At 37.6% G+C, this 24,031-nt stretch overlaps 1 protein-coding gene across 1 annotated transcript in view; it reads left to right on the top strand.

The window, feature by feature from the left end:
• Positions 1–3,350: 3,350 nt before the first annotated feature.
• The window catches only part of LOC124144887 (scm-like with four MBT domains protein 1), a 38,738-nt gene continuing 18,057 nt past the window's right edge, over positions 3,351–24,031 (top strand). Inside the window, exons 1-3 of the mRNA XM_046514502.2 lie at positions 3,351–3,434; positions 5,769–5,835; positions 21,896–22,966. Of these exons, the coding sequence (XP_046370458.2) occupies positions 5,787–5,835; positions 21,896–22,966 (1,120 nt within the window). The 5' untranslated portion in view covers positions 3,351–3,434; positions 5,769–5,786. The remainder of the gene's footprint in view (positions 3,435–5,768; positions 5,836–21,895; positions 22,967–24,031) is intronic.

Here is a 24,031-nt window from a genome sequence, read left to right on the forward strand (position 1 = left end):
TTTTCTGAAATAAAGGTAACTAAGTGTGAGCACCATGACAGAAAGTGTCAATTTTAGGCTGGGGCGCCCACATGCCATCCTCGATTAACCAGTGTATTATATCTCCCTATATCTCCATACTAATATTTATCAGATACAATACACGCAACTCTGCACAGCTGAAAGCGCCTCAGATCACAGGGCCACCATGACACCCCCCCCCCCCCCCCCCCCCACACACACACACACACACTCTGCTTACACTTGTGTCACTTTGTGTCTAACGCAAGTCATGAGGAACAGAGCAGACCAAAAGCGGACCTTACCTGGTTTTTATCATACAAAACTGGGAGATATGTAGAGGGGAATGTCCGAGTAGCTCTCCATTCCTTAAAAATAATGGAGCAGAGGCCCCGCATGGGCCGAGGCCCATTATTTTTAAGGAATGGAGAGTTACGAGGATATACCCCTACTTAAAACTCATCCCTACTTTTACACTTTGACAAAATATTCTGTGGTTGAAAATATTTGAAAAATTCAAATGCTGCTTCAGGATAATGTACAGTTGACAAGCAACTCTCCATTCCTTAAAAATAATTGAGCGTTCAAAAAATAGAATGACGTCACAGATGTGTTTTAACGCTTGGGTGAGATCAAGCATATCTACATTGCAGATATCGCTGCAGTGAAATTGCATCACAATGCTTTGCAGACAATTGTGACGGCATTGGTTACCATGACGTCACAATCAAATGACATCACTAATGGCTCTGCTACTGAAGATATTAGAAGGATTTTTACACTTAGACACTGCTTATTACTGTCTACAAACTGAAAAAGTTGGAAGAATGATGTTGGATGATATATAAGATCTCACCCTCGTGTCTTTTGATATCAAATATATCAGTACTCATTGATATATTTGATATTAAAAGACACTCGGGTGAGATTCTCTTTTTATATATTTTAAAACATTTCTATAGGACATATATTTTCTATATTAATCCTGTTTGAGGGACTCCCACACGGGATGTCTCTACGGGTAGTAATATATTGTATGCTAGATAATATCTATAAGACCACAACAACATGAATATTACATCTTCGAATCTGTTTCCTCAAAGATGGGACGAATATTTTATACTATGTTGTTGAAATTAAGTACTCTCAAACACAAACATTGATATACTTACCTCTTGACATTTACTATATAAAAAAATACTGGTGATTGATGCTTATCCTGTTACTTGTGGATTTTCATCCACGTTTGGGTACCGACTAGTGGTTAGTTCGCTCATCGGGCAGATAAGAGTTCATTTTCCCAAAGGGTACAATGTCACGAAAGTCACATATTTTGAACCCCTCTGTCACGTTGACATTGCAGCAGTAGCATCGCGTGGTCGTTGACAGAGAGCTTGATATTTGGCGATTTTCTATACACGACTGTGACGTCATATCTTTGCGTCACAACGAGCGATATGACGTCATAATAGTGACGTCTGTGTAAACGAAAACTTTGCAAGGCTTGCTCAGTCTTTTGGATCACTGGGAGGAGCTTATGCACACTCGATGACCCTGACGTCACAGGGCATTGTTTCGTCGGTGTGAATGGCAACAAATACGGTATTGGGTATAGGGTATTGTCACGTGTTTGAAAAGTTTGTGGTACTGTATTCTAAAGGTAGGCCGTCTTTTTTGGGTGCCCACCTCATGTTAGCTTGTCAAGTTGCCGTGCTACATGCTTTCGGTGCCTGTCATATGTTCTAAGGAAGTATAACGGAGTAAACAAACTGCTCGAGCATATGGAGCGCCATATTTCGTTGTCGGTGATTCCGTAAATTCTGATTGACAACCAACTCAAGACACTGGACTCAACCCATGCCGCTTCACTCAATATATTTGGGAACCTTTATTTGCTTACACCAAAGAGTTCGCGTTGTATTTAGTCATGATAGAATGGAAATAAAAATAACGTCTTTTCGGTGTAGACTTATGGTACCTGTAGATTTCCGATATTTGCACATGTGGATTTTGGCCCGTAAAGATCCGGGGTAGAATAGGTCTTCAGCAACCCATGCTTGCCGTAAATAGCGACTATGTTTGTCGTAAGAGGCGACTAACGGGATCGAGTGGTCAGGCTCGCTGACTTGGTTGATGCATGTCATCGTATCACAATTGACGGGATCAGGTGGTTAGGCTCGCTGACTTGGTTGATGCATTTCATCGATCCAAAATGCGTGGATCGATGCTCATGATATTAATCACTGGATTGTCTGGTCCAGACTCGATTATTTACAGACCGCCGTCATATAGCTGGAATATTGCTGAGTGCGGCGTTAAAAAAACAAACAAACCAACCCAATTGTGTGGATCGAAGCTCATATGATGTCAATCACTGGATTGTCTGGTCCAGACCCAGACCGCCGTCATATAGCTTGAATATTGCTGACTGCGGCGTTAAACAACAAACAAACAAAAACCTATTCGAAACTCGGAATTACGGATTTTCTGTCCCTCGTGAATGAATGGGATAAATCCCTCACCATTCATTCACTCGCGACTGATAATCCGTAAAACCCTCGTAGCTCGTTCATTATTTTCTTAATGAGTCCTATGAGAATGATTCAAGTCCCTCTCCATTTTAATTCGGGCTGACACTATTGAGCCGGGGCAGAACCCGTTAATTCCTCGTAGCTTGTTGATTATTTGATACATTATATGATTATTGTAATAAAATGTAATCATTAGAAAATTACAGCAGTAAAGACATTTTCGAAGACAGCGTAATTTCTATATTGTTGTAAATGTATGGAATAACAACTACAATACGATATTCAATTACTGGTGTTTTTTTCCAAGATTTTCATGATGCTTGTTATCAGCGGAGTGGTTATTACTGCCTTGTCATTACTCGTTCATGATAAGAAAATCACAACAACTGAAGAACAAATATTATAGTTTGTTGTGGCCATACACAGTGAGTAGTTTGATCAAATCTTCTTTTGTTTATATTATATGTATGGAGAGGGGAATGGGAAATTATTACGGGAAAAAAACCCATAACAAGATAGCAAAATATCTCTGTGATATTCGTTATCATTCAACACATTAAAGTAGACTGATCGCAAAAAGCATGTAAGGGAATGTTTCCAATAATATGTCGTTACGGAAATACTATCGTCATTTGCACAATTTTGTGGTTGTTATTTTCAGTCACTTGCGGCTCTGATTTGATATGCAAACAATGAAAGTGAATAGTTACAATTAATATATCCAATTTAGCATAAGACTGCAACGCACTTTCACCCGAAATGTATATTTTCCTCATGTGAAATTCACAGGGGTAGATACTAATGTAACGCATGCGCAAACGAACAGTTGCCATCTTGGCGAGTGAATCCAACGACGGCGACTATTTACCAAATATTTCCATCATTATTGCATCGAAAAAACAGGTTAGCATCATTTTCTTTTTTTTCCCTCATAAGTAGGATGTCCGTAGATTTAACGGTGCTATTTTTTGTTATTTGTCCGTTGTTTTTTCAGTGTGTATTTTGCAGATGAAATATTATTTCCTGCCCTACGTCATCGAGATTCGGGGTTCTTCCATTATGCATAACGACACAGCCCATTGCACGGGGGAATAGAAAAATATGATCGTAAAATTATTTAACACTGTTGTTGCTTGGAGAAAACTCGTATATTTATTACGGAGTTGTCAGTGCACGATTCTGTACCATCAGAATGTCCTGTTATGACTGTTTATGAATTTTTCTTTCGATTTTCAAGCTAGACGGATTTAAGAAAACAGGGGGTGCTTTGACTAGCAATGGCGACAAATCTAGTCCATCGCAATAGACACATTTAACACGAAAAGAAAACACATTAAACGTGCATGAAAAATTTAAACTACTTTACAGAAATGTATGGTAATGTTCTAAGTTTCATTTCTCAGTATTACATTTTGTGTCATACTGTTTTTTTCTCTCATCACATCCCAAATTTGTTTGTGAAACGGGAAACTTTTTCTAACAAAATGGCGGTTACCCTTCAGAATATAACCAACGACTTGTCGTGAATATTTAAATACTGGAGCTGTACATAATATATGGTAGTGTTTTCCAGGTATAGGTGGTATTATATATGTTGGAGTCTTGTGTGAAATGGGAAGGAATAACGTAAATAAAGGGAGAAGGGACATTTTCAACCATATTGCCGAGTTGACACCCCCTCTTGGACGATACCATTAATATGCTAATGATCCAACAAGGCTACAGTTATCGCTCAGCAGTGTTATAACCGTATATTTCAACTAGTAAGACAATCAGCGTTATAAATAACAATTTTATAGCAGTCATAGTTACGATGAAATCGTATATACAAGTATTTTCATAACGTTCTTATCTTATGGTTATTGAACATTCTGAAGATATTTACAACAAATACCATGGGGTCATTTCCAGGACATTTGAATATTGTGATGCATCAATATATATAGAAATTTTAACACAATTTGGATGTAGTTAAATAAACACAAACATATTTTCGACATGAAACTTATTTCCTGCCTTTGCAATGAAGTTGAAACATATTGTTATTTTACAAAATGATGAATATGTTTAGATTTTGGAACATGATAAATTCATTTTCCTGAATGATAGTTTCACTACTTCTACATGTCTAATAAGGCACACCATATTTATTTTAAATAAAATTTAATTTATTCAGCTGGTTTTTTTTTGTAATATGAAGCATAAAATGAGATCTGGTATAAAATACTAAACAGTGATAAAAATTGATGCTTCACTGAAAATTTAAACTATATGTTTAGAATTCTACACATTCAATGTTGCTGTGTCATGCTCACTGATACAGTCAAAATATTTATTTATTGGTATACACATGATTCCATCTTCTTCTCTTACACTGCTGAATGTGTCTTCACAAGTAGGACACCCGTGAAGATTCCGGGGTAGAATTGGTCTTCAGCAACCCATACTTGCCGTAAAAGGCGACTATGCTTGTCGTAAAAGGCGACTAACGGGATCGGGTGGTCAGGCTCGCTGACTTGGTTGATACATGTCATCGATCCCAATTGCGTGGGTCGATGCTCATGCTGTCACTCACTGGATTGTCTGGTCCAGACTCGATTATTTACAGACCGCCGTCATATAGCTGGAATATTGCTGAGTGCGGCGTTAAACAACAAACAAACCAAACCAAAAATCACAAGTAGGAATAAGGAAACATGTACAATAGATTGCAACATTTATATTCCTTGTTAAAGCTGTGAGGAAATAGGAAAGATATGCCAAGATATATATATATCTTTTCTACCATGCTTTCAGTTGGAATTATAAACACATTAACTTCTGTTATATTTTATGATTGGCCATGTGTTACTTTTTGATCAATACAACACGTTTTTGTGTCAGAAAGAAAAATTAGAATATTTTACAATTTTTTTCTAAAGGTTATGACCCTGACATGGCAACAAATATTTCTCATCGTTAGTGTTTCATTTATTGTGTCACAGCATCAGGTTCAGTGATAGAAATGAAAGCTCCTCTTGCTTAAACTCAAAAGAATAGATTTTAATTTCAGATAGATAAAGAGAATGTCAATTCCTACTGGGCTATGGATGCATGACTTGTAAATATTTCAGTCAGTAAATGTACAGGTATAAAATATTTATCTGAATTGAAAGAAGATTTTCTTCCAGAAAATATTTTGATCAACTTGGTATGTCTTGGTTGAAAATTGTTGCTTAAGTTAACATCCTGTTTCAGGGTTGCTAGATATTGGCCATGACAGCACCCGGACCGGGTCAGTCCCATTTCGGTACAGGGATGACAGGTGAGTGAAATTATAAATGATGTAACATATTTTTAGAATGGAGTTTCATCTACTTGTAATTTTACTATGAAAGATACACTACAGGTAAGAGTTCTTGTGGCAATGGCAGCAGTTTGTAGCTGTGTCTGACCGATGAATATGGTATATAAATGTATAAACCGATGCGTATTGGGGTAAAATGTCCAAAAATATGTGTGTGGGAAGTGTTAAATAATATATATCCGTGAAGTTTTTCACAGTGATCCCATTTTCTTAGCACATTAACAATTTCACTGCATGTTCTGTTTGAAAGAAGTGATAAAAAAATATATGATGCCATGTGACAAACAAAAACATCAAAACTTTGAGGTGTTATTATTAAAAAGTATCTCTGTTAATTTCTTCTAATCCACATTGACCAGTGAAGATCCAGGGTAGAATAGGTCTTCAGCAACCCATACTTGCCGTAAAAGGCGACAAGGCTTGTCGTAAGAGACGACTAACAGGATCGGGTGGTCAGGCTCGCTGACTTGGTTGCGTGGATTGATGCTACTGATGTTAATCACTGGATTGTCTGGTCCATACTCGATTATTTACAGACCACTGTCATATAGCTGGAATATTGCTGAGTGCGGCGTTAAACAACAAACAAACAATGTTATCCAGATTGCACTGCAGGTTAGGGTAATTGATTTACCAGCTACAAATGATCTCAGGCTCGCTGACTTGGGTGATGCATGTCATTGTATTCCAATTGCATAGATCAATGATCATGATGTCAATCACCGGATTGTCTGGTCCTGACTTGATTGTTATTGCTGAGCGCACTGTTAAAGAACAAACAAACTACAAATGATCCAGACAGACTTCAATATTTGTCAACAGCGCAAACAATTTTTTTTTAATATGTTCCATGCAATTAGTTGATTTCTCGTCGAGTGTCCGGACTGACTAATAGACTCGGGTGCTGTTGTAGAGTGTGATCTTAGCTCTAAGGTGATCGTAACTCCCATACCTTAACATAGACTTATGACAGTCGTAGCGCTAAGATTGTTTGGTACAACACCACCCAGTAAATCTCATTAGTGCTTTCATCCAAGAAAATCGGGGGGCACGGGTGGCCCAGTCATCTAAGGCGCCGCTGTGCAGAGTTGCATACCTAGATGCACGCTAGAAACCTATGATTGTAGGTTCACATCCCATTTCGCCCCGATTATGTTTCTAGGTTTGTCAGCACCAAACCCGTGCTCGTGGGTTTCACCGAAGTGGTAAACGTCTGAAACCTGCATCACTTCAGGTTTTCCTCCCACATTAAGCTGACACGCCGTGGTATAACTGTAATACTGTCAAAAGCGGCGTTAAACCTAACTCACTCAACAATGGAACAAATGGCTGGTCCATGTACTTGATATGTCAAGTTTCACAATAAGATGTATACCGGGTAGTACCTTTATTTCACATGATATTAGGAGTGAACCAGCGATAGAAACTAATAGTTTTAGCCAACTGGTCCTTAGAATGATAATATATAGCAAAACCCGTCCAAAGGGTAAATTTCTACTAGTCATTAGAATACCTTAACTGTTTGGCAGTTTGGCGAGGACTACAGGATTAGTGCCAATTCCTAACGCTAAGAAAAGCTCCCCCCCAAATTAATTTATCAATAAGGTTTATTCAGCTGGCAATTTCGTAACAATACTTAATCATAGTTCTAGCAATTTGAAGTTTTTGTTTTTCTGAAAGCATGATTTGACTCTTTAGGTTATGTCCAATACTTCAAGGTTAACTGCAATATGTTCAAAAGCAGATATTCCCATGCTATCAGCCTTTGAGATTCATTACTACACTACTAGTTTGTGCTGAAGGACAAGAAAAGATTAAACGATGGTAGTCCTCATGAAATAAGATGCTCATGATGTCAATCACTGGATTGTCTGGTCCAGACTCGATTATTTACAGACCGCCGTCATATAGCTGGATTATTGCTGAGTGCGGCGTTAAACAGCAGACAAACAAACCTCATGAAAAAGCAGCATTTGAGGACTTATACAGTAAACTACGGTTATGACGAACTCAAATGGACCACTTATTGAAGTTCGTTACAAGCATATATACAGCAAATGGCCGGGACCAAGAAATAGTTTGTTATATCCGACTGATCCGTCAGTTCGTTTTAAGCATGTTCGTTATAAGCGTAGTTTACTGTAACTATGGACCAGTTCTCAATGCTTCAATTTTTCAACAACTTGAAACGGACAGAAAATGTAAATATAGTAAACAAGTTTGTCTTGTTCAAGCAGGGCTAAATTCAAACATAGCAGACTACTTTCACAGGCTGTGCAGTGTTTTGATGAATAGACTTTCAAATTATCCCTTAGAATTATTTCAAATGGTCATCAAGCATGCTCGTTCCTGTACTGGGTTGTATAAATTATGTACAAAATGCACATCTGATGCATTATCTAGCGACACAAAATGCATAACGGTATCTTGCATACCGGTAGTTACGAACACTGAGCGTAAGGGCTGGGACGAGTCCAAATTTACTACCCGGGTACCTGCTGTAGGTCTCAAGAGGAAGGTTACAAACTTTTCGATTGAGAAAAGTTTGACCGTAGGCCTGGCAAAATGTGTTTAGATACACATAAAAAACAATCTGGTGTATACACTGAAGTTGACGGGAAGTTTTGTTTTTATTCCAACATATAAAAGTCAGACGGAATTTGCGTAGTAGTCAGAAAGAACTGTGAAGATTAGTGACTTGTAGTTTAAAATACAGGTCTAGATAATTTTTGTCTTTAAACAATATATCACGTGACTATCCACTTGTCTGGGTACTCCTATGGGTCCTTAAACAGTGGGCTAGCACTAGAAAAACGGCATTAGTCTGGGCTAGTACAGGCAACACACACACACACATACATGCTTTCTTCTTTCTGCGGCACATTTGATGGAAACAAATTCAAAGTATGTCGATAATGAAAAAGGAAATAGCCCTTATTTTTTACTTTAATAAACAAACTACTGTTTTTGTATGTTCACTGTACAGTCTATACTTTTAACAGATTTAAGATACAAATTATGACATTTTTATTATTATTATTTTTATTTTACTTTTATTTTGACCACTGTCTCTATGCTTTCCGTAAAATGTCTTGAAACAGTCATCAAAATAAAGCAGTACTTTAGTTAATGTTTTTTTTTGTCTTATTCCATTATTTAGTGTTTAATATGATAATATCAAGGGAAGGACAGGTGAAATCCTCGAGCTCCATCATGAGTTTTTACCCATATTTTCAAGCTGTAAAGATGGAATGCTTGGCTGGATACAGAAAACCTTTGACTTTTGAAAAAGTTGCTAGGCATACAAGTTGAGCATGTTCAATAGATTTTGCTCATCATAAATAGCAGTCCTAGATGAATTCTGTGATTTTTCGATCACAGAAAGATTTGCAGAAGATGCTACTTGCAGCAGAATTGCTGAAAAATGTTGGAATTTGTCTTCTTTTTTATCAAATCATTACAATAATTTTCATCATTTTAAAGCTTTTTTTATCTAATTTTGCACTTGAATGATGCACAAGCATTTTACATAGGAATCAAACAGAAAATATGAATCCTACAATAAATTCATTAATTCCTACAATAAATACTCACGTTCTTATTGTATTATGACTACATTAACTTTGTTTACATCTAACCATAAGTAAATATCAGTGACACTATCCATATTTATTTGAATAATTTTATGTCTTATCCATTGATAAATGTTGATGATGACAGTTGTGGAATCATTTGGTTTTGGATTTTGATTTGAATCTAAATGCAAGATATTAAAATTATCATTTAAAAAAAATGAGTTTGTATTAATTTTTGAGGGAGAAATAGTTATGTTTTTACCGCAGAAGTTCGTAATTTTTAGCCTCAGAATTTTGGTAATTTGACTGCAGAATTTTGATAATTTGACTGCAGAATTTTGATAATTTGACTGCAGAATTTGTCTAGGACTAAACTATGCTATCTTTAGTAGTTCTGCCCCAGGGGGGGTAATCCAAGCATTAATCACATTCTCTGTTCTGTCAGAACAGATTATCCTCATCAAGAACTTCCTTGTTGCTCTTTGCCGTTATGTAATCAGCTGAAACATGATATGTGCAACAGTTGTTCAACTGGTAAGATGTTCTTGTGTTTAGAACTTGTGTGTATTTCTTCGGTTCTCAGGGCCACGGGTGGCCCAGTTGTCTAAGGTGCCGTTGCTGATGAGAGTTGTGTCCCATAGGCACGCCAGTAACCTATGGGGTATAGGTTCGCCCTGATTGTGTTTTTAGGTTTGTCGGCACCATGCCCGTGCATATGGATTTCACCAAAGTGGTAAATGGCTGATACCTGCATCACATCGGGCTTTCCTCCCACATGAAACTGACTGGAATATTGTTACAAGTGGCGTTAAACCCAACTTGCTCACTCATTGGTTGCTCTGAGTATGTTTTTATTCCCTTGGATTACAGAGATTTTTTCGAAAATATGTTCTGTTTCAGAAAATGCTTGAAAACATTTTTTATCCAGGTTTTACCCCCAAAATATATTGTTCACAGGACATTCTGGTTGGTCTGAATAAAATTTGTTGTGGTTAAGATAGTTGCTAAGCTCTTCCTTTCCCCAAAAAATGTTTTGAAGCAAGGGTTGAAAGATTATTTTGAATCAAGCATACATCTCCTTTTTGCATTATATTTGCTGTTGCTATGGATACCTGCCTTTTGGAAACATTTCCACCTACAGTATATACACATGTTATACAAGTACAGCTGTCCATTTGCAACTAATTATTTTTCAAACACCACCTAAACACCAATGTCAATTATGATTCATGATTCATGACACTGAGTGAGTGAGTTGGGTTTTACGCCGCTTTTAACATTATTCCAATTATATCACGGCGTGTCAGCCTAATGTGGGGGGAAAGCCCGAAGTGATGCAGGTCTCAGACGTTTACCACTTCGGTGAAACCCACAAGCACGGGTATGGTGCTGACAAACCTAGAAACATAATCTGGGCGAACCGGGATTCGAACCCACAATCATAGGTTTCTGGCGTACCCAAAGGACGCAACTCTGCACAGCGAATGGCGGCACCTTAGACGACTGGGCCACCCGTGCCCCCTTCATGACATTGAAACCATTTTGTTCTTGATTTGTAGTCACAGTAAATAAATATGCTGTTTACAAGGTTAAGAATTAATTTTCAGTAGTCTCAAACATACACTAGGCCTTTCATGTTTTTGGTTGATTTCTGGATCCGCTGACTTAAGAATACAAAATTATCGAAAAAAATCAGAATGACAATGAGTTTTTTCATATCGCCAAAGGTAAAGATTGTATTGACAATGAAACGAATTCAAGGGATTTTTACATTACTGAGACAGAATATTTTCCAACAATAAATTGCCATTTTTGTCACCTATCTATCTAAATCAAACTTCAAGGTGATTTAGAAATCCTGTACAACTCCATAATAGTCATCTGCAATAATATGCCTTTCAATTCGGTTAAGCCCAGTTTTAATTGATTATGTGGCCATGTTGGTTTTAATGGTAGATGTTGAAATTTGTGTTCCTGTTATTGTAGAGAATTCTATATTTTGTCTGTTCATTGAGATACTGTCTCGGAGGCATTTTTAAGTGTGTGATTAGATGCTGTGTTCAGATGCACTGCCACAGTATTGTTAATATACACCCCTATGATAGCTACATTCAGACCCCGTGAAGATCCAGGGTAGAATAGGTCTTCCGCAACCCATGCTTGCCGTAAAAGGCGACTATGCTTGTCGTAAAAGGCGACTGACGGGATCGGGTGGTCAGGCTCGTTGACTTGGTTGATGCATGTCATGGATCCCAATTGCGTGGATCGATGCTCATGATATCAATCACTGGATTGTCTGGTCCAGACTCGATTATTTACAGACCTCTAACATAGCTAGAATATTGCTGAGTGCGGCGTCAAACAACAAACAAACAAAAACATTTTAATCTTTTGTTCCTTTAATTTTCATCAGAAGTATATATTCAGATAAGGTGTAGAATACAGTGTAGTCTACTGTACTGTCAGGTTTCATCTAGACCTGCTCAGAGGCTAATAGTCAGATCAAGTCTGCAGAAAATGTCAATAAATTGAAATTAGGATTTCCCATTTCTTGTTAATATTGTTATAATTAATGCTATGGCTTTATAGTTGGTTGGTTGGTTTGTTTGTTGTTTAACGCCGCACTCAGCAATATTCTAGCTATATGACAGCGGTCTGTAAATAATCGAGTCTGGACCAGACAATCCAGTGATTGATATCATGAGCATCGATCCACGCAATTGGGATCGATGACATGCATCAACCAAGTCAACGAGCCTGACCACCCAATCCCGTCAGTCGCCTTTTACGACAAGCATAGTCGCCTTTTACGGCAAGCATGGGTTGCTGAAGACCTATTCTACCCCGGAATCTTCACGGGTCCTATGGCTTTATAGAGGTGACTTGTATATCACTGATAGCAGGACCAATACAGGGAAGAGGCTTAATGCTTAGGTTTACATCATTGCACAGAATACAATGTTCTAAAACCTCTGAATTTAGGGGGCGGTCGGGTAGCCTAGTGGTTAAAGCGTTCGTTCGTCACGCCGAAGACCCGGGTTCGATTCCCGACATTGGTACAATGTGTGAAGCCCATTTCTGGTGTTCCCCGCCTTGATATTGCTGGAATATTGTAAAAAGCGGCGTAAAACCAAACTCACTCACTCACTCTGATTTTAGGACAATGGGATTATTAACACAACTCCATATTGAGCAAACATTTCAAGTTTTCCCAATTAGTCTGCCATGGGCACTTTGTTTAGAATTCTAGATAATGCCTGCAAATTTACTCTTATATTTTTGCATGTTCTTCAGTTAACAATGGTTAAAAAAAATTAAAATAGTCCAGATAAAGTTTCATGGACAGGCAAAATTTATTTTATGGCCATGAGACAATAGTACAATGTCATTGTATACAGGAAATTGTCACCAATGTGGAACAAGATTTGAATATTTGGATTGTACATCTGTCATTGATTTAATTGTACATGTTTATTTTCTTCTGGGGAATATTTTGTCATTCTTGTTGCAAGTCTAAAAGTACTGTTGCTATTTTGGGTATTCATTAACTATACAAAGAGGTTATTACTTAATATACATAAGATAAGTTAAGTAAATTCTTTTTTTTACTCTGTACGTTTGGACATAACTGATCAATTTGCATTTATTTGTTTTTGTTGTTGAAAACCTGATAATCTTCGGGAAGAAGTCTTGCAAAGTACTTTTTTCGTGTTTTCACAAGACCTGTGACATTTCTGATCGATGGAGTCCCCCTTATCAAATATATATTGCAAATGTTCTAAACGTCTCCTTGAAATGGCTAATTTACATGTTGGAAAATGTGATAGAAGCATGCCGTTGCCATGCCAACCAGAGCCATGAAACTCATCATGGACTATTGAATTGATGAAACTGTGTCTCCTGTCAATAAATCCCATGGAAGTGAGCCTCCCCACCAGATCAAACCGTCATCAGAGAATGCCATGTTTCAGTTCTGATGGCTCTTTGTTTTATGAAGCGTTTTGTCTGTTCCGAGGTTTACCTTCTTCATTTTTAACAGTTTGCCTTAGAGAATGAATCAGATCAGGACAGTTCACTTTAATTTAACATTTCAAAGGCTGTGTTGGTGGACATCAAAGATGTTTGTGACTTATTAGATACATGTCTGTGTGAGTCACGTATTGCTTGAAGAAGAGAGAGGAAAACATTATGATTGGCTATTTCATGGAAGAGCTTGGCTATTTCAAGGAAGTGCTTGTGTAAAATAATGCAAAGAAATTTTTACTGAACATAAATTTTGAATTATTATGTTGATTTATTATCATGATTATGTGTGTGTGTGTGTGTGTGGGGGGGGGGGGGTGGTCATGAAAAAATAAGAGATCCAAAAAGGGGGGTAAAACTTATCACAATTATATGGGGGAGGCCTTGAAGAAATGACACTTCTATGTTTTTCAAATAACCAGTTATACATTTGAACAGTGTTCGGGGGGACTGGTCATTTGTAAGGGGAGGGGGGTTTGTGATAAAATGTCTCATAAAATGGGGGGCGGGGAGCAAACTATGACCGTCCTAAGACCAATCCAGAAGGCCCCCACCCCCATCAGAAATGACCAGCCCCTTATTACATGTACACACAAGCTTTAAAGGATCTTTTGATGGAAATTGCCACTGTACATAATGTTGGAGGAGCTCAAAATAATCGATCCCGCTAGTGATGTGCTCCCATTCATGTTTGAAAAATATTGATTCACTTGCTATTTAATCAACATGGCCAGTTAGTTGCTGCCTTGCCATGAGCGAAAACAGGTTAGAAAACATTTCTCCATGTGAAACGTTTATGCTCAGCAAACATTTTCATGTTGGAAGGGACAATTTGTACTAATTACAAGAATGTTGGTCATAGAAATGTTACCCTTTCAAGATGTGAACTACGGTAGGCATCGTGTCATGCTTTCAGTTGATGACAAATATTGCTTCCTGTATGCATGAAATTATTAATGGAGGCATGTAAAATCCAGTGGCTGTTCCACTGGATTCTGTAGAGTATGGATGTTGAAATGTCGAAATTAATTAATTTAAAGTATGTTATGATTTATGATGTAATATTTCGGGTCTGATAACAATGTTTGGACAGTCCATGTTAAATTTTCCTCATTCAATCTTTGTGTTGATTCAATCAACATGATCAAGGAAATTCCATCGATGATATGTAGGGTTGGGACGGGTAACACCATACCTGTGCTTGTGGGATTCACCGAAGTGATAAACATCTGAGACCTGCATCACTTCGGGCTTTCCTCCCACATTAAGCTGACACACCGCGATATAACTGGAATACTGTTAAAAGCGGTGTTAAACCCAACTCACTCACTCACTCACTTTTATATTTTGAGGTAATATAAAGGTTCAGTCAACTTCACTGCATGTATGATCACACCATTTCATACGTGTATCTAAATAATTTTTGCCAGGGCTCCAATAAAACAGATTTTACCCAACTCTTGAGACCTACAGCGGGTAGGTTGGTGTAATAGGGGGTTGGGTACCAGGGTAGTGAATTTGGATTTGATAAGCACTAGGCTTGATGCATATGTCTCTTATTTGCTGTTGGTAGAGTGGTCATCCCGGAACCTGAATTTTAAGGCCTGGGACTCAGAAAATATATGATTGAGAGTCTCCATATGCACAGATATGAAGTGTGCAGGATGAGCAGTGTTGTTGGTTGGTTTGCGTTGTCAATTATCATGACTATTTAGGTTTGTTTACATTGCGTTCAATGGAAGCCTTTTGGGGCCACTTGTTTATTTTTTTGGGTTGAAATTTCAAGATAGTAAGTTAAAATTTCAAGATGCTATGTTGAAATTTCAAATTAAAATCTTATAATTTCAACCTTATTATCTTGAAATTTCATCTTATTATCTTGAAATTTCAGCATAGCATCTTGAAATTTCAACTTCATTTTCCAAATCCTTTCATGTTTCTAATGAAGGTGCTCACATGATTTGATGAACCATCTGAAGTGAGACCTGTTTTATTGGTAATATACATCGTGTATATCACTCTGAATGTCTTGTCCGGGCGCCGCCATTTTGTTTGAAGCAAATGCAAGTGATATGAGAGGTGGAATCTGATTGGTCAATAGGAGGATCATAGAAGGGACATTACTCGTAATAGCCACTGGTGGTGCTGTGATCAAGCCCAGAGATTCCTGCCTAGTTCGGCAAGGGTGGAAACTGGACTTTTACAGTCAGTTAACTCCTTTGGCTCAGGAAGAGGCCATATCTATGATTATGTAAAGTAATTACCGTATTCAACGTAATAAGCGCCTGGGGCGCTCTCAAAATTAGAAATAGGGGGCTCTTATTAGAAATTTTGGTAAATGAAACAGAGTTAAAAGATCCTAAATTTCGTAGCTTATGCTGACAGCCTGAAATGATACAAAACAAAAGTATGTGCGTATCATACAAGACAGATATATTTTCCAGAAAGTTATTTCTCGTAATTAAGGGGGCATATAACACATGAGTGCGTATTATACACGAATAAATAAGTCTTGTGAACATTGATCAATCGGAAGGGGTGCTTACTGGGATTGTTCACTAGCCAATATATTAGCAAACATCGTCGTGGGCGCTTATTAGAGCAGGGGTGCTTATTACGTCGAATACGGTAGTTTATTTATTTGAAAATACAGTAAACTATATTTGTAACAAACATTCTTATAACGAACTGACGGATAGAACAAACATATTTTTTTTGTCCAGACGATTTGCTGTATATATGCTTATAACAAACTATGGTTATAACAAACAAAAATTAGAGTTCTTTATAACCGTAGTTCACTGTACATTAATAGGTATATCTACAGTAAAAATAAAAAAAAGTTTGGTAATTATAAGTTGAACAATGTTACATGGAGTCTTTATCTTGCTATATAATATTGTATTAATAGAAACAGAAAACAAAACTGATCATATGATAATTGCTAATGGCTGTCATATTCAAAATGATTAATTATTACTGAATCCAATAAAGTTAAAGGTATTGAAATTTAGTGCCAATTTACATTTCACAAAAATGGTGCAGTTTTATGTGATAGTTCATTTGAACATTTACTTGAGGATATTAAATGAATACAAATTTACTTATCTGGGATAAGGGTATTGTTCTCGTAAGCAATAATGTGAAAAATGAGATATTTGCGTGATGCAGTTTGACTATTAATGTCAGGGCATTATGGAGTTTTTAGCTCACCTGGACCAATGTGAATGCAAATATCTTGACCACTTTAGTGATATATGACCAGCAGTAGGGATTGATTTAGACCCGCTCAAAGGCCAATATTCGGCCCCTCGTCTGCAGCAAATGTCAGTAAAAATTTCCAAAATGGAATTGAAAACTTCCCAATTCATGTTTGTATACTTATGACTTATGTTGTGGCTTTGTAGAGGTACCTGATAAAATTACTGACGACAGGGTCAATAGAATAATAGATGGAAATTATGCTTATGTTTAGATTATAGCAATGAATGCAATGCAATCTCATTAAAAACAGATCTTCATTCTTGCTACCGCTTAACAAAGATCTGAGGACATCCCATTATGGGTCAGGTCAGAACGATCTTTCACCCAACCAATCAGAGCGTCGCATACCAGATCATGAAAGTGACAGTCGGAATGTGATTTCTAATCATGCAACCTCAAAAACCTTTACACGGGGTATTCCGAACGATAGTTACTGGCTTAACGACTGAATCCATACAATCTAGACTATCGATTAGCCATTCCAGAATGTTCTTTTGTTTAGGTTTCAAATTTGTAAGCGAGAATTTGTCAAAATATGTTTTGAAGCGTAGTCGACAATTTGAAATTAGTGCCGTAAAGCACAGGAAAGCTGTCTTCTGATTGGCTTATGTCGACTTCTTGTCAGTCATTCCATTGGTCGGTCAAAGTTTGCGAAAGGTTGGTCTGAAGTGACCCGTAATGGGATGTCCTCAGATCTTTCTCTTACGATAGCGAGAACTAAGATCTGATTTTAATGAGATTGGAATACTATGTAAAATACCTCAGAATTTAGGAAAATAATTCCTTTTTAAAAAATCAGAATTTTGAACAAAATAATGATTTTTTTCTTTTCCAATTTGTTTGCCATTGGTACGTAGTTTAGAATCGTAGATAAATCCCTTAGGTGAGCTACGGGCTCTGCCACTCTGTGTATAAATGATTTATACTGTCCTTTGATGTATTTGAAATTACAATGCTTTCCATTGATAACATGATAAAACAATACAATTAGTAGTTTAAGATGGTCGCAAAAAACACAATACTTCTGCCAATCAAGTTAACGAGGGTGATTTCAACGTTTGAAGTCTCCCTACCTTGCTAGAATTGATGTTGCTAGAGATCTCGTTTCAGCTAGCTTCAGCCATGGATAAGGACATGGTAAGCCTGAGCTCTATTGCAATTAAAACAAAGACGATTTAACAACCCTTCTGCGTTATTAGGAAAAAAACGTTCCATTCTCATTCATCAAACAACAATGTCATGTAGGTTCGAAATAAGCATTAGCTTGAGAAAGAGAAACTGTAAGCATGCTAAGTGGATATTATGTTAAAACCTGAATTTGTATTTTATATTGATTAGGTGTGCTGTGAGATTTCTAATTCTCAATTTGTTTTTTGACATGTTTATAGATTCAAGGTAGATATGTGAGCAATCCTATTGTATTTTGTTGAAAAAATCTATCTTGTTAAAAGTGAGTATGGTTTTACACTGATATTTTGCAATATTCTGTGACACTGTGGAATCAAACCCGGGTCTTTGGCATGATTAGCAAGAGCTTTAACCACAAGGCTATCACACCGCCCCATATATAATGAAGAAATAGTAGTTTTACGATCTTAACAAACCCATTGGGAGATAATTATCTGTGGTGAATGCAAGCTGCTGCAAATTCTTGTTCATAAGTCAATGAAAACTACTGGTAAAGCCATTATGTCAAGACAAACTCAGTTTTCAACTACAATTTTTTTAAAGAAAAAAAAAAAATCTTTCAGGAATATTGGATTTAGTTTGCCGATAACATTCAAGGAGAACAATTTGTTTTTTTTCTGAAGATTTGCATGAGTAATGATAGCATTTGAGAAATTGTTGACTAGTAAGAATTTGAATCCCCCAAAGTATTCATGTTACATTGGGCAGATTGCCTTTGATGTGTGTGTATCTAACATTTGCCCAGTAACATTGCTTGTTGTATCAATGTCCAAGGATTGATTTCACATCAAACATTAATCTCAGTCATATTATGTGGGGGCACGGGTTGCCCAGTCGTCTAAGGCACCGTGATTTGCTGTGCAGAGTTGCGTCCCTCGGGCATGCCAGAAACCTATGATTGTGGGTTTGAATCCCGGTTCCCAATTATGTTTCTTGGTTTGTCAGCACCATACCCGTGCTCGTGGGTTTCACCGAAGTGGTAAATGTCTGAGACCTGCATCACTTCGGGCTTTTCTCCCACATTAAGCTGACACGCTGTGATATAACTGGAATACTGTTAAAAGTGGTGTTAATCCGAACTCACTCACTCACTCACTCACTCACTCACTCACTCACTCACTCACTCACTCACTCACTCACTCACTCACTCACTCACTCACTCACTCACTCACTCACTCGTCATATTATGTGAATGGCATCAGATTTTGGGCCATCGGATCACACATCAAACCAGAGATATTTTGGATTGGGATTTTTCCAACAGTGGGAAATTAAACTATTCAAAACCTGTTGATGGGTTTTGTTTTAATTGTGCCTACAGTAAACTGAGATTATAACAAACTCAAGGGGACCACTAATTTTAGTTTGTAATAACCGTAGTTCGTTATAAGTATATATACAGCACATATACAACAAATGGCCGGAACCAAGAAATAATTTTGTTATATTGGTCTGTTTGTTATAAACGTGTTTGCTATAAATGTAGTTTACTGTATTTTGATAATTTGTTTGTATACTTGTTCACAGTGCATTCATCCAATCAACAACTCTTGGTCTTGGGTCACTGATGAGCTTTTTGACTGGCACCACTTTACAGAACACTCTTAGTGATGATGAATTATAAAATTTGAAAATTTAAAGCACTCATGATCAGTGTTTTAAATCAGGATTGACTGTGTATCTTTTTCGGTTCATTGGGGTGTGAATCAAAAAAGCGATGTGCAAACTGTATGAATCTTACAAAAGTTTCACATCGGTTTTTCGATTCATACCTCAATAAACCGAAAAAACTACACAGTCAGTCCTTATAATTAAATATGACAACGAAAACATGTTATCTACAATATTTAGTCCAAAACAGTTGTATATATCAAAGCAGACAAACATGACGAGATTGATAAACATTATAGGTTTAGGAATAAATAATGTGGCGTGACATGAATCAGGTGATTGTTTAATTTATGTACATAACTTGACACGCCCACAAAGTCAGAACCAATCAACGAAGAGTAGGATCAAAACAAAGTTTCTAGGACCTGTCAATCAAGCCAAGAGGCGAGAAGAACTGCAACAGTCAGACTGTAACGAACCGGAACAAATATGTCCGGGAGAAAGCGGCTGTTTCAAATAACATGGTCAGTTCCTGCAAGATTCAAACATTAGTTCCCTGAGAACGGGAAGACACAATTTCGAAAAATGCAGGTTAGAAATAAAACCCGAAGACATGATATTTGTGTTACCCAGGGAAAAAGGCAGGCGAGCGAGGAGGTTTTCCGTTTGATTCCTTCTCGGCTTTTGGTGTCAAAGGGTAGTTTGGCCAATGAATATGCATGAATTTCGCTAAACGTCCTGTGCAGGACAATTCACGTGAGCAGAAACTCAACTGTAATATTGGGATTCTCCGACATTCCGTAGTAATAAAAGTAGTCTGCCTCGGTGGGCGTGGCTTACTTTTTTACATTCATTCGGAAATGAATGCAATAACATGTGACCAATTTAGCAGATCAGAATGCAGGAATTACAATGAAAACAACGCAAATTTCATTATTATAAATTGAAAATAGCAATCCAGCGGAACCTTTTAACGATTAATCATAATTTTTGCTGTAAACTACCATGCAACATCATGAGGTGGTCTATTTGTAAGAGTCACCTCCCTTGTTTATGGATGTGACAGACTAAGGGCTAAATGTTTCACCTGCAGCCTTCATTTTATGTTTTGGTCGGAACCACAATGAACTTGCTTAATCAGAAAAAAATTTGTTTTTTGCTTCTTGTTGACTTTAGAGATAATTTATCGTTCAGGTATTATAAATATGGTGTTCTGATTCAGTTTTCATGATGTCCTTTTTCAAAGTTAAGTTTCTAGAGCCACATTGTCATGTGATCCGTGCTTAGACATTTTAGATTTTCACTGGAATGTTTCTATGGCAACCGTCTCAAGGCCTTTCTGATGTCTTGTCATTTGAGATATATCTGATGCATTTGGATTGGATTGTAATAACTACAGTCTCTGCTTTCACATAATGATCTTTCAAGTACATTACTAGCGTTAAACTGTTAAACGGAAAAATTTATTGAGTCGAACCATCTTGTAAGAGGCGACTACCAGGATCGGGTGGTCAGGCTCGCTGACTTGGTTGATGCATGTCATCGTATCCCAATTGTGTAAATTGATGATGCCAGTCACTTGATTGTCTGAGTTGTTTGGTGACTGCCGTCGCATGCCTGGCATATTGCTGAGTGCGGCGATAAACAGCAAACAAAAAAACAAGAATAGATAATTGCTCTGAGTGTAGAGTTATGTTTTTTTCCTACTCATGTTTAATCTTTGGAAAATCAGTTTCATCATAATTATTGTATACAGGAATATTGTGTACAGATTGTACAGCATTCATGTTTTCATGCTGAGATTTTCTGAGGGATAAAATCAATAAACCCAGTAAGCAGAAGGCGCAACATATTTGTGAAGACTGAAATTGAAAATTGAATTCTGCTGTTGTATTCTGAATTGATATCTTATGCAAATGGAATTTGTTTTTTAGTTTCTTTTACCTGATATATAAATTGTTTCATCTGCCATATCTAAGATAATATGTACTAAAAAGATGCAGGTTCTTGTAAGTCAGGATTTTGGTAGAGAATGAGTTCTTTTATTAATATATGATTAATTATGATTAATTTTATCAGGTCCACATATTAGTGTATTTCAGTCATTTTCAGGATGGCAAAAATGTATAATTTCAAATTTGAATAGATTGGGTTTTATATCAGTCTCATTAAAATCAGATCTTGATCTGATGCGTTGCCTTGCTGTAAGAAGATTTGAGGATACCTGTTGAAGGTTGCATGAATGGTGTTCGAAAATGGTTTTGTCAACTGAAAACATTATCGTTGTAATTTGTTTTTGTTTTTTTAAAATATTTTTTAGAGTTTCTTTTTGATGATTTCTTATGATTCCATGACAGACTTGCCTGTGTCCGGAGCAGATGCTGTAGAAGGGATGAAGCTAGCCACATCAATGGCGGCCATCACAAGTCCCATCACACCCGAGGGTCTCTTGAGTGCCCAGTCCCTTGGGGCCGTCACCATCCCCCAGAGCTTCTGTTTTCCCCAGACGTCCTTGTCGTCAGCTTTCTCATCCAGTCAGCAGGCTCCGCCAGGGACACCATCGCCGCTAAATGTCACCCTCGGTTTTCCAATGAATGTGAATACTGGTGCTGTTGGACATCCATTCGTTCAACCAATATCCGTCGGACAAATTTGCACGACTGTTGCACAAAGTCTTGGGATTCCGATCAGCCAGACAATTTTGGCTGTTCCTAATGGAGGTCAAGGTCAGTTCCTGTCTGGTGCCTTCAGTCAACTTCAGCCAATCATAATGAGTGCTCAGCAGCAGCCAGTCATGGCCAACCCGTTCATGGGAGCGCCTCAAAATGGCAGTGTCACCCCACTTGCTGCCTCGCCCAACACATTTTCCCTGAACTCCATCACAGCGCCAGCATTGCTTCCGAAAGAACTGATTTTTGAGAACATAGCCGAGTCGGGTAATGAATCCGAAAGCAATTTTAGTAATGAAACTCCCAAACAGGAAATGGGTGACTTGGCAGACGTGGAATCTATCTTAAACATAACCTCCATGGATGATGGAGGCATACAGAATGATATTGAAATGCCTGATAGTGAGAACTCCAATTCGACCAAAGAGGATGTCAAATCAAACGCTGAAGACTCTCCAGCACCAGTAGAAGACGTTGCAAGTCCCAAACCAAGTCCTGTTCCATCCGATTCTGAAAAGATGGAGGAGGAGTCCAATTCCGTGACCGAGGAAGCTGCCCCTGATGCCAGCAGTGTGAAGGAAGAGGAGGAGGAAGAGAGCTCCCTTCCAGAACAGAAGCCCTTGGAGGAAGTAAAGGCAGAGTCACCCTACCCAGCAATGGAGGACAATACAGAACTTGTGGATCCAAAGGTTGAATCTTTGGATGACCTTGATGACAAATCTCGATTCTGTATGATCGATACGGCTGATTACAACGAAGGTGAGTTGTTGTTACCCATTTTCCCTCAAATGCTTAGCATCACTGGAATAAGAAATGTATGCTTTTTGTTGACAACTGAATTTCAGAGAGTCATGGCGAAAAAATACCGGTAATAAATTTGACATAATATGACACAGAGCTCTAGATAAGCTGCTTATCTGCGTAAAATACGCATCAGAAATGAAGAAATACGCAGTAAAATAAAATCCAAGCGTATCAAATATGCAACGAACATTACAGATAAGCTACAAAAATAAAACTTGTGCGTATCATCAAAATATTGTGAAGTAACCCTGCGTATTCGATTAGCAAATCAGCAACTTATTTTGAAATTATAAACGGGCATTCCATCAACCTTGCCAAACTCCACGATGACAGTTACATCATAATCATTTGCCAACACACTTTCTTGTGGAAGTATCGTGGTATTTTTGAGTCCTATAAAGCTCTCGAACCCACACGACACCAGTTTGCAGGAACTAGATGAATAGTGTTTTTAAATATTTAACTTAAATACCCACATGTGTAAAAACTTCTGGGTAACAGAAATTTGAATACCCAGATAGAATTACTTATACCCAATGATTTTAAAATGCATGGGTAAAATACCCACGGCACCAAAGCTTATCTGGAGCTCTGTGACAGGAAACACTTGTTACAACTGCTGCTCAATAAACCGTTTTTGTCTTTCCGCTGTCTAAAGTGTGCAGTGGGGACGTCTATTGTTGATAGTCATTTGGAGACATAAATACAAGGTTATTTAAGGCGAGCATAGACCACTCACATTTTTTGGATTAAATTCACGATCGCGTTTATTTCAAGATATGCAGTAATTGTTTCCATTTTGTTAATCATTTAATTTGGAAATTATGTAAAAACTATCCTGTGAAATCACAGCAGTGTTGGACAAAGTCACTGAGGATGAGGATTTTGAGGAGAGACTAATTAATGGGAAAGTGCAGAAATATTACCTAGAAAAGTCTGATAAGAATAATGGACTAGACAGATTTCATTCATCCTGTCCATACCTGTATATGGATGTCATTTTGTCTTCACTTCCTTGGT

Source organism: Haliotis rufescens, unplaced genomic scaffold (assembly GCF_023055435.1).
Source record: "Haliotis rufescens isolate VD_foot unplaced genomic scaffold, xgHalRufe1.0.p SCAF_16, whole genome shotgun sequence".
NCBI classification, from domain to species: domain Eukaryota; kingdom Metazoa; phylum Mollusca; class Gastropoda; order Lepetellida; family Haliotidae; genus Haliotis; species Haliotis rufescens.